Source organism: Mirounga angustirostris, unplaced genomic scaffold, assembly GCF_029215605.1.
Source record: "Mirounga angustirostris isolate CCGP_5_RB_7025 unplaced genomic scaffold, mMirAng1.0.hap1 SCAF_14, whole genome shotgun sequence".
Taxonomy (NCBI): domain Eukaryota; kingdom Metazoa; phylum Chordata; class Mammalia; order Carnivora; family Phocidae; genus Mirounga; species Mirounga angustirostris.
This window is the reverse complement of record NW_026991722.1, coordinates 52810552-52826283: the sequence shown is the minus strand read 5'-3', so window position 1 is coordinate 52826283 and position 15732 is coordinate 52810552. Positions and strand designations below refer to the sequence as shown.

General features: G+C 40.9%; 1 protein-coding gene across 2 annotated transcripts in view; it reads left to right on the top strand.

Moving 5' to 3' along the window:
• The window catches only part of DLGAP1 (DLG associated protein 1), a 317851-nt gene that overhangs the window by 245743 nt on the left and 56376 nt on the right, over window positions 1-15732 (top strand). For both annotated transcript variants that reach the window (XM_045886989.2, XM_045886988.2), the window contains one exon: window positions 5615-5988. In XM_045886989.2, the coding sequence (XP_045742945.1) occupies window positions 5615-5988 (374 nt within the window). The remainder of the gene's footprint in view (window positions 1-5614; window positions 5989-15732) is intronic.

Genomic DNA, 15732 nt, shown 5'->3' with positions numbered 1-15732 from the left:
AAGAGCCCCATATTCCTCCTTTGAACAACTGAACTAGAGAATTATTCTTAGTGCCTCTCTGAGCTCTTACCTCGGTGGTTTCCCACCATGCCTTATATAAAACTAGTCCATGCCAACCTCGACACAAGAGGCTTCAAAATCATTGGAAATTCTTCTGTCTTCCTTCTCTTGCAAACTAAACATCCTTTCTCCTTAATCCACTCCTCCTAAGATATGGTTTTTCTTTCCTTGGAGCACTCTGCAATGTCCCCTTAAAGAGAAGAGCCTAGAATGAAATGCAGCACCACAATCCTCTGGTTGTTCTAGATGTCACACTTGTACGCAGACACACCCTCTTAGAAATAGGCAGCTTTACCTGGTGCTAAAACAACAAGCTTGTATTTGTGCACTGGCCCCTCTATGCCTAAGTTTATGTCCTTCCACATTTCTTTTTTTTTCTTTTGGCCTCTTCACATCCTTTTGCTTTCTAAAATAGCCTGTAGTTTCAAGTTACCTCCCTCATATGTTCTTATCCCACATGCACTACCTCTGCCCTTGCCGCTGGATTAGCAAATGTTTCCTGTCAGTGCTTCTCACACTATCTCTGGGGATGGACCAGTTTGTTTGGTGTCCAATCTGCTGCAGATCGATATTTTGGTAAAAATGCAGTAAAATGAATCACTGGATAAAGGAAATTGAAAAAACGAGGCACCCAAAACCAAGCCCTGGTCTTCTTTTTGTTAGATTCAACCAATGAAATAGTCTTTAGAATTGCTGTAAAAGTTTCTAAAAGTTTACTCTCGATTTTCATGGCATATCTCAACATACACTCATCAAATAGTTTGTGACTTGACACCTGTCTGTGGACCACACTTTGACCAGTGCCATGCTATGCATACAGGTGTGCTGGAAGTGCTTCACAACTGGCTCTCTCAGGCAGGGGTAGTATTTCCCAATATCCATTGTGTTAAATATTCACATCAAGGTCAGTTTCAAGCTATCAATGAAATGTCACTAAACAGAGACCTGGGAAGAGATGTGCAAAATTAGCTAGCAAGCTGATAAAAGCCAGTTCCAGCACCCCCACTCTTAACCCCATTTGATTTTTTAAATCTTCTTTCGAGGGCTTGTAAACTGTTGTTGGCCAGACCAAATTACCCAAATCAAGAGACCTTTGTCCTTCACAGAAACTAGACAGTGGGTTGAGGCGGGCCTTCTCTCTCTGGTGGTCTTCAGCTCAGTAAGTGCAGACCATCTGATACAACTCAGCAAATCCAGGATTGCTCTGACCGTGACTTCTGTGTAGAAGCCAGCCACTACTAAACGCAGACCAACGCAGCTTGCTTTGTGGTTAATAATGTCGGAGGGTAACCTGTTAATATCAAAGAGGTGTTGTTTGACTACTGTACGACTCTATGTATATGTATATTTTGGAATTCTTTTGTGTCCTTTTGTGGTTTTTATCTGTAGTACTTATGGGCTTGTTGTATTTGTAAGAGTTTCTAAAAAGTAACAAGGAAGTGCTAAATAATTCCTAAACGTAGCTTTATGGTATATGACACATTAGCTTAGCCCATGAGAAGGTCTTACTCTTTTTAAGATTTTATTTATTTATTTTAAAGAGAGAAAGAGAGCACCAACGCGAGCAGGGGGAGAAGTAGAAGGAGAGGGCCAAGCAGACTCCACGCTGAGCTCAGTCGGTTGAGCATCCGACTGATGCCCCAGGCAGAATGTATTATTAAGAAGCTAGAACATGTGGGTTTGAGCCTACATCTGTTTTGTGGCCACCTGACACATGTGTGCTCTTGATCACAGAAGATAACCAGAGTGATAAGAAAGTCTAGATTTTTTTTTCAAAAAACCTTCACCACTACAGAAAAAAATAATTCCTGGCACAGGTCTTCCTGAGGCTTTCAACACTAGCATTATCTTCCCATGCAAATAGAGACAATATTGAATCGTCGGCTAGAAGCTGAAATAGGATAGGAATTTGTTCTCATTTTTTTTTTTTACTTCTTCTCCTTCTTTTCCTCCTCCCCTCCCCCACCCCTCCCCCTCCTCCTTCTTCAATCATTTCTTAACTTGATGTAAAAGCCAGTCTCTGGTCTCTATGCTCTGCAGTATCCTCTGAATCAAAGTGATGCCATCAAAATGTGTAACTCTGCTCTTGCTGACTCTTCTTATAAATAGGAGTCCTTTCGCCAACTTTGAGCTGGGGCAGTAAACCATCGGGATCCAAATAAGGAAAAAAATCAGTTTATTTGAAATGAACATATAATACATACATCAAGCAAAGGAAAGCAATAATAATGGTTAAAGTACCATATCTTTTCTTTTTAAAGTTCCAATTGAATAAAAGGAGCACTTGCTTTTTTTAATCACTGTTTTGAGAATGTTACTCTCAAACAAAAGAAGTGTTTCACTGATGGCATATAAGCACTTATTTTCTCTTTCTGTCTTGACCAGACAAGATTTATTTACTTGTGTTTTCATCTCCTTGAACCTCACTCTACTGCACCCCTCTGGGCACTCAGACTCCAGCGGATTCTAAATTATTCATAGTGCTGAATCATGAGAGTAGAATTAGGAAAATAAAAAGATCTTAGGAGAGAAGAAAGAATTTAGCCTGCAAAACCAGGAAAGAGTGATGCTGGGAGAAATTGGGAATTTGGTTGTCCGATTTCTGGAGCAGCCTTGTATGCGAAAGAATTGGGGCATGAGAAGGAAGGGGGTTATGGAAGTGTGAGTTGTGTCTTGGATGTCCTTTCTTCTCTGGCAGAGGGCATTCTTAAAGATTGGAATTCCTTTTAGATTTCTACTTGATAATTGATGGGTGGTGCTTCTTTGAGTGTAACTCTGATAACTGTGGCAGATTTGTGCCAAGCCCCACACTGCAGTGAAATCTCATAATGAAGCCCCTTGAATCTAACACCATAGCAGGTGATTCCTGTCTTCTGTTGAGCTCCCTTCTTCGAGTGAGGCAATCTCAAATTCTTACCTCCTTTGGGCATTGGGGTTGGGCCAGCCTATTGGGAAAGACACGTCCCCAGGATTCTCCCCGTCCAGTCTAACCCTAGTGGATTTCTAGCATTGCCGCTGCAGTCCTGCAGGTCCCCATTGATCTAAGTACTCAGTTATCCCTACTGATCCAGGAGGGGAGCTGACAACAGCCACCAGATGGCACCAAATTGCAGTTGGCCCTGGGGAGTGTCCCCAAACCCCATCATTACACTGGAAATGATGTGACACCCTCCTTTCTCTATTTCCCATATCACACATCACATCATGGCAAAATTTCTACTGTAAATCACAGCAAAAGAAAGAATACTCTATTTGGCTGCATTGTGCAGTTTTGATTGTCCACACCGAAAGAGGAAACAGGGTAACTAACAAGAAGCCATAAACAACCCCCAAAGATCAGACATTTCTTTGTTAGAATGGGGTATTTCATTTCTTTGGAATACGAGTGGGCCGAATGTCCTGAGCATCCATTTTCAACAAACTAATGAGTTCACACTGTAACGACTTAAGAGAAGTAATAAAATGATCTGGTTTCACTAGATTTGAAGAGATTGATCCTATCCTACTTATGGTCACTCCTCCTCCCACCCAGTCTGAGCCTCGGCCTCAGCAGGGTTATCCCTTCAAACCTTCCTGGGAAGCAGAAGGCAGCTCCTCAGTAGGTCCGGTGCATGACACTAAACTAAATTGGGTGAGGTGAAAAATCAGCAGTGCACAGGTTTGCATTACTTAGCCCGAGCCTTCGCTGTAGCCTAGTGGGAGAACCTGAGACCAGTGTGGCTCTGCTCCTGGCTCTGCCCGTTGCAGGTGGGCACCATGAGCCTCCACTGCTTGCATTACCTCTGAGGCACCTTAGCTGAAAACTCTAGGTGTTGGGCTGGGAATTGCCGAGAGCTCTGTTCAAATTGTTGAAGGATGTATATAGTCCGTGCACTAAGCTTAGGTAGAAGGTTTTCCCTGGGTGAGCCTCGGGCAGTCATTCATCCTGGGTAACTTGAGTGGTGGCTACATTTATATTGTTTACATTACCCCCCACCTCCAGGGCATATATATTCCATCAGGTAATCCCTAGGAAGTAGCAAAATATTTTGGTCCCTATCTCTTTTACGGTTAAGGAAATTACTCCAAATCACAAGCCAGTGGAACGACAGGACAGCATAATAGGATCCTTCTGTTTATTGTTCCTTATAGGACACTTCCTTTGAGTGGCCCAGGAAACATCCAAATATTAAAGCAAGTTATTTCAATTTAGTGAGATGGCCCCAGTGGCAGCTCAAACGAGAGTTGGGATCGTGTGGTCAGGAGTAGCTGATTGGGTGTAACAGTGACCGCCTGTTGTGAATGGGAAAGGCATGGGGGGTGGGGGCATGTGACGGAAACACAATAGTTTGAATCATTTTTAAGAGGACTTAACAAAAGTCTTTAGAAAGCTGGCAGGGAGTTCACTTGAAAACGTAATCATTCTTTCTGATCTGTATTTTGTACACCATGCTCCACAAATGGAAAGCTGAAAACCAGTGTGTAAATCTTCATATAACCTCAGAGTTGTGATCAGGTAGTTGGAGAGAAGAGCAAAGGCTACTTTAGCCAGAGCCTCTGGGAGGATCTTGACTCAACTGTACAGGTCCAGAAAGGACACCTTTCTGCACAGACCCAGGCCCCTGAGTTGATTAAGTAGCCTTGAGGGACAGCATTTTACGGAGTAGGCTCATACAAGCCAATCTCCCACCCCTCCACCCCCCACCACAGATTTAGAAACGAGGGAGACTACACTAGGATACTTTTGTGCAGTATATTCCCTCTAGAATATACTGCTCAGAAATAACAACAAAAAATTTCAGAAAAGAAGTTTATATAGTGAGCATCTATCCGGAGGAAGGAAGGTGGGAAGGAGAGGGGAAGGGAAGGAGAAGAGGAGGGAAGGAGGGAAGGAAGGAAGGAAGGAAGGAAGGAAGGAAGGAAGGAAGGAAGGAAGGAAGGAAGGAAGGAAGGAAGGGAGGAAAAAAGGAAGGAAGGAAGAGGGGGGAGACAAAGACAGGAAGGAAGAGAGGGTGGGAGAAAGAAAGGAAGAAACAGCCCAGGAAGCTGGGACAGCTCTGTGCGCCGCCGTGCCCACCCCCCGGCACTTCCCACTGTGGTTAGGATCAGACCACACTTGCTCACAACCTCTTTGCTTTCTTTCCACCACTGCAATCTTCTCCAGTGAGTTATGTTGTTTAACATTAGCTATATTTCGTATTTCCCTGAGCAGGCAGAGACTACGCTGGGCTTATCTACATGTATATACATTCTCTCTCAGGGTGTACTGTTGCCTGGGAAGATTTCTACAGATGGCTATCTTATGTTAATTCATATTAACTTCCATTTCAGAAACGTCCATCTCAGAGGGTGGTGTTTTCCAGTCTTTTTCCCCCCTCAGTCTTGTGGGAGCGTCCCCTCGTAGGAGGCTCAACTATCCCCCTGAAGCAGGGATCTCACTCTATCAACGGGCTTGTTTTCATGCTCAGTGTCTTTTTGTGTTTCATGTGCCCTGATTTCCAGTGGATGTTAGTTACAATACAGAAATTGAAACCCACACAGAAATCACAGTGTCTCTGTTTTCACTGTCTTCCAGTGTCATCTTGCATTACAACATATAAGAAGACACCACCTCCAGTCCCACCCAGAACTACCACGAAACCTTTCATTTCTATCACAGCCCAGAGTAGCACAGAGTCTGCCCAGGATGCCTACATGGATGGACAGGGCCAGCGAGGAGATATTATCAGCCAGTCTGGACTGAGCAACTCCACGGAGAGCCTGGACAGTATGAAGGCTCTGACAGCCGCCATTGAAGCTGCAAATGCCCAGATCCACGGCCCTGCGAGTCAACACATGAGCAACAACCCTGCCGCTGTCACTACCACGACCACCATAGCCACTGTCACTACAGAGGACAGGAAGAAGGATCACTTTAAGAAAAATCGGTGTCTCTCTATTGGGATACAGGTAACAGCCTCCCTTTCTGTCCTTTGAAATAGGGACCCCAAAACTCAAGAAATTAAGCACTTTTATTTTTCCAGAAGATTTGCCATCTGGCCATTTTGGGTGATAGGGCCATGTGGGGGACCGGATTTTCAAATGATTGGCTCTGGAATTCCTACGTTGTTGAATGTGACTTAAAAATTATGAAGAGATTTTGTCTGTAGGCATTATTAGAGGCTGCTATTTTTGTCCTCTCAATTGAATGTGTGACTCAAAGCATTGGGATAGCTAAACAAACATGAATACAATCACGCACAAAGTGCCCTCAATTCCTGATGCACATTTTGATTCTCAAAAAAGGAGTGGACATCCAAGAATAACCTGGGTTACTGAGCTGTGTTATAGTATGTTCGACACTACTGAGTAACCATCTGAGAACAAAAATGAGAATCACTTCTCATACATGTGGGAGTGAGGGGGAGCAAGACCAAAGTGACTGGTAGTGTAGAAAGCAATCACTCACATCACAGCTTCATGAGCAAAGAATGTGCAGTAGTTTCAGCATAATTGTTGGTTATTTAATCATGCATTTCAAAAAATGGTAGATAATTCAGCAGGCTTCTCAGTTCAGCCCAGTGTTTTCTGCTGCTCAAAGATAAGATCAAACTGATTCTTGTTTTTCACATCTGTTCAGCTTGGCTTACCCTGCTAGAAATTTCCTTCTCTCAGTGGAGAAGAGTCATGCCCTTCTCCCTTTTTTGTTGTGCCATATCATGCAGGTGCCCTTTGAATAATAACTTCCTGACGTGGCAGCCAATAAATCTATTCACAATGAACCAACTCTAAGGCACATCTAAAAGCCAGGCGTGGGGTACATTTTCACAATGATGATGTATTTTCACAGTGCATTCTGCACAGTGCACTTCTAAAGGGCAATTAAATTTTGTCTAGTAGCAATGAGTCAGATGGTTTTATTTTTTTTAATCTTTTTTTTTTTATTTGACAGAGAGAGACACAAGCAGGGGGAGTGGGAGAGGAAGAAGTAGGCTTCCCGCTGAGCAGGGAGCCCGATGTGGGGCTCGATCCCAGGACCTGGGATCATGACCCGAGCCGAAGGCAGACTCTTAATGACTGAGCACCCAGGCGCCCCCAGATGGTTTTATTTTATACATATATAACCTACAGGTTACCATAGCACAAGCTGTCAAGTTTCCTAACAGAACTTGTGGCACTGGTGCCTGGTACTAGAAGACACAGCAGGAGGCACATGCACAAAGCCAGCCTCCGCCCACTCCCACCTCCCCCTAGAAGCTAACTGCTCTCCCAACTGCTCAAGGGATTTGGAGGAGTAGGGAAGAGCAGAGCCTGGTTCTCTGTGCTGTCCAGGTAAATGACGCCATCTTCCTGAGCCTGTTTCCTTAACTATCCCTCACAGAACTATTTTGAGATTGAGTTAGGCATCTGCCTTCTGCTCAGTTCGTGATTCCAGCTTCCTATGGGGGTACAGAATTTCAATTTGGGATGATGAAAAAATTCTGGACGTGGATGATGGTGATGGTAGCACAGTATTGCGAATGTACTCAATACTGGCTGGAACTATACACTTAGAAGAGGTTAAGATGAAGAATTTTATGTCATGTATATATTACCCATGATAAAAAAAAAAAATCTACTTTCCTTATCTGGCCCATAGCTGGCATGGGGCCATGTTAGTTTACTTCTACTTCCTTAATGTTCAGTTAAGTTTTTTCTTTATTTTACATTATTTTTCAATAGATAAATATTCCTCTGGTTCAAAATTCAAAAGTTACAAAAAGGCGTTCAGTGACTAGTCTCCCTCCCATTCTTATTTAATAGCCTGTCCATTCTCTTTGCCGGAGAAAATTAATATAACCAACATTTGCATCTCTGTACAGAGATACTTTGTGCATATTCAAGCAAATATATATTTTAACTTATTCCCCTTTTTTCACCCAGATGTTAGCATATACCTCACCCTAGTCTATATCTTGCCTTTTTGCTCTTAATAATAACATATTTTAAAGATAGTTGTTTGTCAGTCTTACTGTTCATTTTATTTAAAAGCTTCTATATATCCATCTTAATCACCTCCCAGGTCTGCCGGTTGATCTCATAGGTTCTTCTCCAAAGAATTCTTTTTTCTTTTTTTTTTTTTGAGTAATCTCTACACTCAACGTGGGGTTTGAACTTACAACCCGGAGATCAAGAGTCACAAGCTCTACTAAGCCAGCCAGACGCCTCTTCTCCAAAAAATTCTTACTCAGAATAAAGCATTCATATACATGAAATCCACCTTACATTATTGTCATTTTCACCCAGTCAGATGGAACTACTCTGAAACCCACATGTAATGTTGGGGAGAAAGTTTTGTTTCAGATGCCATCCTGCCATTTAAATATTTGAATATTTTAGTGAGTGGAAAAATTGCTCTAACTCTTCCTTCAATCACTGTTCACTACTATAAAAACTATATGGAAGGACTGAGTACTTTATGTGGTTGTTTCATTTAGCCCCTACAACAACCCTATGGCATAGGTGGTATGATTATCTCTACCCTATAGATGAGAACAGAGAGGTTGATAACTTGCCCGAGGCCACACATCCTACATTGACAGCCTAGACTGTACCTTGGTGCTTAATGTGACCATGCTATACCACTTCTTTGATGGAGAATAATAAGTAAAAATGCAAAATGCAAAACAGTCATCAAATTTCATTACACTGTAACCCAATTTAAATCCTAATCCCCAAAATTTATAACACTAGGATCTTGAACTCCTTCCCACTCTTTACCTCTTTAGGGTCAGAGTTTCCAAACCTTACCCAACATTTTTAATTTAATCTATGCCTAACAGCTAACATTACAATCATTTACTCTACAACCTGTGTGAGTTTAGGCTAATTACTTAATGGTTCTAGTTTCCTCATCTGGAAATTTAGAGTAACAGTCACTATTCCACAGGGTATTTTATTATAGGTTGTAGTAAAAATGGGCTGATACATGGGGTACCTGGGTAGCTCAGTCGGTTAGGCATCTGCCTTCTGCTCAGTTCATGATCTCAGGGTCCTGGGATCAAGCCCCACATTTGGGCTCCCTGCTCAGCAGGGAGTTGCTTCTCCCTCTCCCTGTGCCTCCCCCCACTCCTGCTCATTTTCTCTCTCTCTCTCTCTTTCTCAAATAAATAAATAAAATCTTTTTTAAAAATTGTCTGATAGAATATATGTAAAGTTCTAAGTGTAGTGGGCTCACTAAATATTAAATCTAGTTATTATTATTACCTTCCTTTAAAATCATAGCCAAACTTGCTGAAATTTTATCTGCTAAGGGTTTTCTTAATTTTGTTCAAGACAGATATAATTACTATGCAATTTCTTGAAACATTCTGAAAGTCACTTCACAAATTTAAATAGATTACCCTAAGTACCATGTAAGAGTGGTGACATTTGTGCATTTTTGTCACAAAGATAAATTTACATACAAAGACTAAAGCTTGGAAGATAAACACTTTAATGCAAAGCAGCTATAGGTTTAGATAGGTGGGGTGGGGCTTGAACTCAGAGTACAAGGTCCTCCATCCACAGAATGCAATGTCTTCCATCCTTGTCCTTGAGACCCATGCATCCTTTCTTTCTCCCTTTCTCTATGCATTGAGGATCATGGTTCTTAAGGGAAATACCTATCATGCGTCATTGGGCTAAGTTTCATTGGGTAATTTTGCTACTACCCCATATTGTAAAGCTGCAACATCCTACTTTGGCTGACACTCTAAGCCTTTTTCATTGACATGAGTGTAGCCACATGGAACCAGTTAGAATCCCATTCAGGAAAATAGAAACCATGCTCAGTTCTCAAACACAGGCAGTTTGATACACAATGTTGGTTCTACAGGTATGGGAAGGTTGAGAGAGCAATAACGCGATGCACTGAGCAATTACCACTTCTAGGACTAAGGCAGCAAAAAGGGAAAGGTGGGGTTCCCAGAATTGAGATGCTCAGGGGAGAGTCCCCAGTACAGCCAGCCTCGGGCCACCACAGCGGGTGTGGTCAGCTGGTGCTGGGATGTCCAAGGGAGCAGCACATCGGTGCATGGGTCAAGAGGGCTAGAAGCTAGAGCACAGCTGCCTTTGTATGCTGGAGCAATGCCCACAGAAGGTGGAAACAGAAAGAAAGTCCCTTCCCTCCTCCCACCTTCCTTTGTTAGAATGTAACTGGAAGCTGGCCAGCAACAAAGCCTGGGAAATGTAGTTTGCAGAGTCCTGGCCCCAGTGCCACAGAGCAAATGGGTATAAAATATGGGCCTGGAGCTGCTAGACAATAAGTAAGTCACCAGAAAAAGTCACTTTGTCCAATAAATAAATAAACCATAAGCATGTGTATTAAAAAGCTTGAGATGGCTAGGGTGAATTTGTAGTCTTAGTTCACTTAACTCTTAAGTCCTAGAATACTTAGTTGGCATTCTAGTGGGAACATTTCATGGCACTAAATATGATTCTAGAATATCTTGAAGTATGTATTGTTTATAATATGGTCCAAAATTCAAGTCAACTACTTTATCTGGTGCTTTTTCTGGTGGTCTAGTGCTGGGAGGGTCGGGGAGAGGGTAACTGGTTGCTTCGGATTTAGAGCAAAGTTGTATGTCTTTCTAAAAAGTCAAGGGTCACGTTAAAGTTAATTTGTTTTTCTTAAAATTACAAAATAAGTAGTATATGCATACGGTATTGTCATAAAGGATTCATACAGTATGAAAGGATACAGAACAAAATATGAAATGCCCCCATCTTTCTACTTCTGACTCCTACTCCCATCCCCAAAGGTAGCAGGGGGTTACACCATCGTTTAGTCTCTCAAGTGTAATTTTTTTTCAAGTACAGATGAGTTTCATGTAGCTTTAGACCTTAACCTCTCCACCTCCAGATATTAGATTGTGACTTCCCTCCATGATCATTGAACTCATGTTGTAGAACAACCTAAAAGAGCTTTAAGCTTGATCTTCACATTACATAAGATGTGGTTGCTTACTCATTCTTTGAATTAAAAAGAAAAGAAAACTAAGTTATCTGAGATTGCACTCCTAAGATTCACTTTGTTTCCTTTAATGCCTATCCAAGTGTACAGAAATACATGTCATGACCCATGTGAAGAGATGAGTCCCACTGCCAAGTTGAGTGAACTATTTCAGAGAATGATACAAACCAAGTGAGTTGTTACTATTAATTAAAAGAGGACCTTGAGAAATAAAAAAGTCACATCATCCCTGATTCATAATCAATGGACTTAAACCAATGAAGTAAAGCCATAGAGGTGGTATTGATAACGAGCCTCTCCTTGGTCTGACTCTAGTCAGGCTGCTCTGAATTCTCTTCCTGACTGGGCCTTGACTTTTGTACTTGTGTGTCCATGTTTGCATCGCCCAATTTTAGTGAGAATCCTGCTAAGTCGGTTTAGCCAGAATGCCCCAGGACTGGTGTCTGGTCATGTTCCTCATCTGATCATGTTCCTCATCCTCCATCATCCCCCAGCTGATGATGTGCCTGATCACCCTGGCCTGCCTTCAGCAAGGACCCTTTGAGGTCCCCTCTTATCCCTGATTGTCTCCTCTCTGTAATTTTCTACCCACTGACACCCTCCCACCCTGCTCCTTGGCTGTAAATTCCTACTTTTTCCTGTTGCATTTGGAGTTGAGCCCAAGCCCGCTGTGGTCCCTGTGTCTATCACAATAATCCTCCTAAATAAAGTGTACCTTGCCAATTCTTTAACAAATGTCATGAATAGTTTTTTCTGTAACAGTACTCAGTACATTCTAACTTTGTAAACTTTATTTTGATGTCCTTGAAATCAGAATCAGTTCATATTCAGGAAGAGATTTTTTAGGGGGACTTATCTCAAGTCAAAACTCCTCAGATAATTTTAATGGATTCCAAAAAGAAGAGATATTACAGTCATGGTTTCCAACCATTACACATTAAAACTAGAAATTAATGCTAAGCAGGTAACAAAAGCTTACCATCTAAAAATATTAAAAAATATTCTAAATAACATTTGGATGAAGGAGGAAATTCAAGATTATTGTGAAATAAATGATGAGAATCCTATAAATCATCACTATGGGTTGTGGCCCTAGCTGTGATCTCAGAAGAATTCATAGCCCTAAGTTCTTTCATAGTTAAGCAAGAAATATTACAATATAAACAAAACATTCAATTCAAAAAACTATAAGCGAACAATAAATTGAAAGGAATTATTAATGATGAAAGTAGAGATAAATGCATTGGAAGACAAAAACAGAGCAACAGCAAAAAAAACTTAAGTAGAATTGATACATTAAACCAAAATTGGTTCTTGGGGAAAAGACAAATAAATAATAAGTCTGACTGAGAGGGAAAACACAAATCAATGATATTAGAAATGAGAAAGCCTTTCTTAAAATTATAAAAAAATTCTTGTGACAATTTTATGCGGGTAAATTTTAAGGTCAAAATAAAATAGACATACATGTAAATTAGTAATACTAATATAAGAGGAAGTATAAAATCTGGGAGGGACACCTGGGTGGCTCTGTTGGTTAAGTATCTGCCATTGGCCAGGTCATGATCCCAGAGTCCTGGGATGGAGCCCCGCGCATCAGGCTCCCTGCTCTGTGGGAAGCCTTCTTCTCCCTCTCCCACTCCCCCTCCTTGTGTTCCCTCTCTCACTGTGTCTCTGTCAAATAAATAAATAAAATCTTTAAATAAATAAATAAATATAAAAACAGGGGCGCCTGGGTGGCTCAGATGGTTAAGCATCTGCCTTCGGCTCAAGTCATGATCCGAGAGTCCTGGGACTGAGCCCCACATCAGGCTCCTGGCTCAGCAGGGAGCCTGCTTCTCCCTATCCCTCTGCTCTCCCCCTGCTCATGCTCTTTCTCTCTCTGTATCTCTGTGTCTCAAATGAATAAATAAAAAATCTTTAAAAAAAATAAAAATAAAAATAAAAATAAAATAATATGTCATTACCAAATAGTGCATGTTACAGAAATTCAAAGTTATTTTAGCTGTAGGGGGGAAAAATGATCTCAAGATGCATGCTAAGAAATATATTATTGAGGGATGCCTGGGTGGCTTAGTCAGTTAAGTGTCTGCCTTTGGCTTAGGTCATGATCCCAGGGTCCTGGGGTGGGGAGCCTCCTTCTCCCTCTACCTGCTGCTCCCCGTCCTTGTGTGCTCTCTCTCACTCTTGCTCTATCTCTGGCAAATAAATAAAGATAAAGTCTAAAAAAAAAGAAATATAGTATTGAATAAAATTCAGAAGGCATTCCAACTATTAACATGACATTAACATGATATAAGACATCTATAAGAAACCTAATTAAACATATTTAAAGGTGAAATGGTAGAGACATTCCAATTAGATTCAGAAGCTAGATATAGGTGCCTATTTTCACAGATTTGTTCCATACTATTTGCCCTCATTAGCCAATACACAAAGCAAGAAACTGAAATGTGGTCTAAACATTCCAAAGAAAGAGTAAAATTGCTTTTATTTGTGGATAATATGCATGTCCTCTTAGAAAATCTAATGGAAACCACTGAAAAATTATTAGGATTCACTAGAGTGAAAGAATACAATATAAATACAGAGATATCAATAATGTTCTGTATATAATTTTTTTCAAGATTTTATTTATTAATTTGACAGAGAGAGACACAGAGAGAGAGAGGGAACACAAGCAGGGGGAGCTGGAGACAGAGAAGTAGGCTCCCCGCTGAGCAGGGAACCCGACGTGGGGCTCAATCCCAGGACCCTGGGATTATGACCTGAGCCGAAGGCAGATGCTTAACTACTGAGCCACGCAGGCGCCCCCTGTGTATTTTTTTTTTTAATATTTTATATATTTATTTGAGAGAGGGAGAATGGGCATGAGAGGGGGAGGGTCAGAGGGAGAAGCGGGCTCCCCGCTGAGCAGGGAGCCCAGTGCGGACTGGATCCTGGGACTCCAGGATCATGACCTGAGCCAAAGGCAGTTGCTTAACCAACTGAGCCACCCAGGCACTCCCCTCTGTATATTATTAATACATAGAAAATGTAATGGAGCAAAACAAGCCCATTCACTTTAGTAACAAAAACTGTAACAGGATTGAGCTTCACAAAGAATATATAACACCTATTTGAAAACAATCTAAAAACTTTCCTTTAAATAAAACATAAGAGATCTGAAAGTGGAAAACTATTCAATTCAATATTCCTGCACAGGAATACTCCATAGTATAAAGATAGCAATTCTCTCAAAAGTTATACATTGAATTAAATTAATAAATTGAAAGAAACACTAATAAAAATTCCAATGTGAGTTTTATCACTAGGTAGAAGCTGGAAGGAGAGATTTGACAATTTGATGTTAAATTTACTTAGAAGTTAATACTCCAATTTAACCCAGGAATTTAAAAAATTACATTAAAAAAAGAATTACAGGAGGAGTCATGCCATAGAAAATACCAAGATTTATTAAAAATTAGATTGGGGGCACCTGGGTGGCTCAGTCGTTAAGCGTCTGCCTTCAGCTCAGGTCATGATCCCAGGGTCCTGGGATAGAGCCCCACATCAGGCTCCCTGCTCCGTGGGGAGTCTGCTGTTCCCTCTCTTGCTGTGTCTCTCTCTGTCAAATAAATAAATAAAATCTTTAAAAAAAAAAAATTAGATTAGGAAAAAAAATGGGAGGAGTAATAAGACCAGAAGATCAGTAGACCAAAAACAAGGCTATATACATGGGAATGTATGGGTGAAGTTTGGTAGAACATAAAGTTGGCATCTCAAATTTAAAAAAAATTGAATTAGTTGATAAAAGGAGCCAGATCAATTGATGATCCATGTAGGAAAAAAAATGTTAAATCTCTTTTTTTTTTAATTTCTTTTTTTTTAAAAGATTTTATTTATTTGAGAGAGAGAGAATGAGTGAGAGAGAGCATGCACATGAGAGAGGGGAGGGTCAGAGGGAGAAGCAGACTCCCTGCTGAGCAGGGAGCCCAATGCGGGACTCGATCCCAGGACTCCAGGATCATGACCTGAGCCGAAGGCAGTCGCTTAACCAACTGAGCCACCCAGGCATCCCTCTACTTTGTTTCTTAAGCACAAACATTTCAGGACAGTGGATTTAGGAACTAAATATGAAAAAGAAAAATGACAGCACAAGAGTAAATACTTTTAAAAATATGTTCAGGGTAAAGAAGGCTGTTCCAAGCCATACAAAATTCACTATATAGTGATTTTAGGATTCTGAACAATGAAGGGTAAAGTTTAAAAAACAAATAATAGGGGCACCGAGCTGGTTCATATTAATAGATGGACAAATGTGCTGCAAAGTTTGAAAGTGATTCTTAGGGGCTTTATCTTTCTACATTTTATATTTATATATTTTAATTTCATATAACTTAATTAAATTGCTTTTATTTTTAGAAAAAATAATTTATTAATACACAGAAAAAAGAGGAAAAAATCTAATTGCTCTCCACAGTCATAAGATTTATTTCAAATTTAGGTTTGTCCCATAGGCTATCATTTACATATATATATATATATATATATATATATATATATATATATAATTTTAAAGATTTTATTTATTTGACAGCGAGAGACACAGCGAGAGAGGGAACACAAGCAGGGGGAGTGAGAGACGGGGAGAAGCAGGCTTCCCGTGGAGCAGGGAGCCCGATGCAGGGCTCGATCCCAGGACGCTGGGATCATGACCTGAGTGGAAGGCAGATGACGCT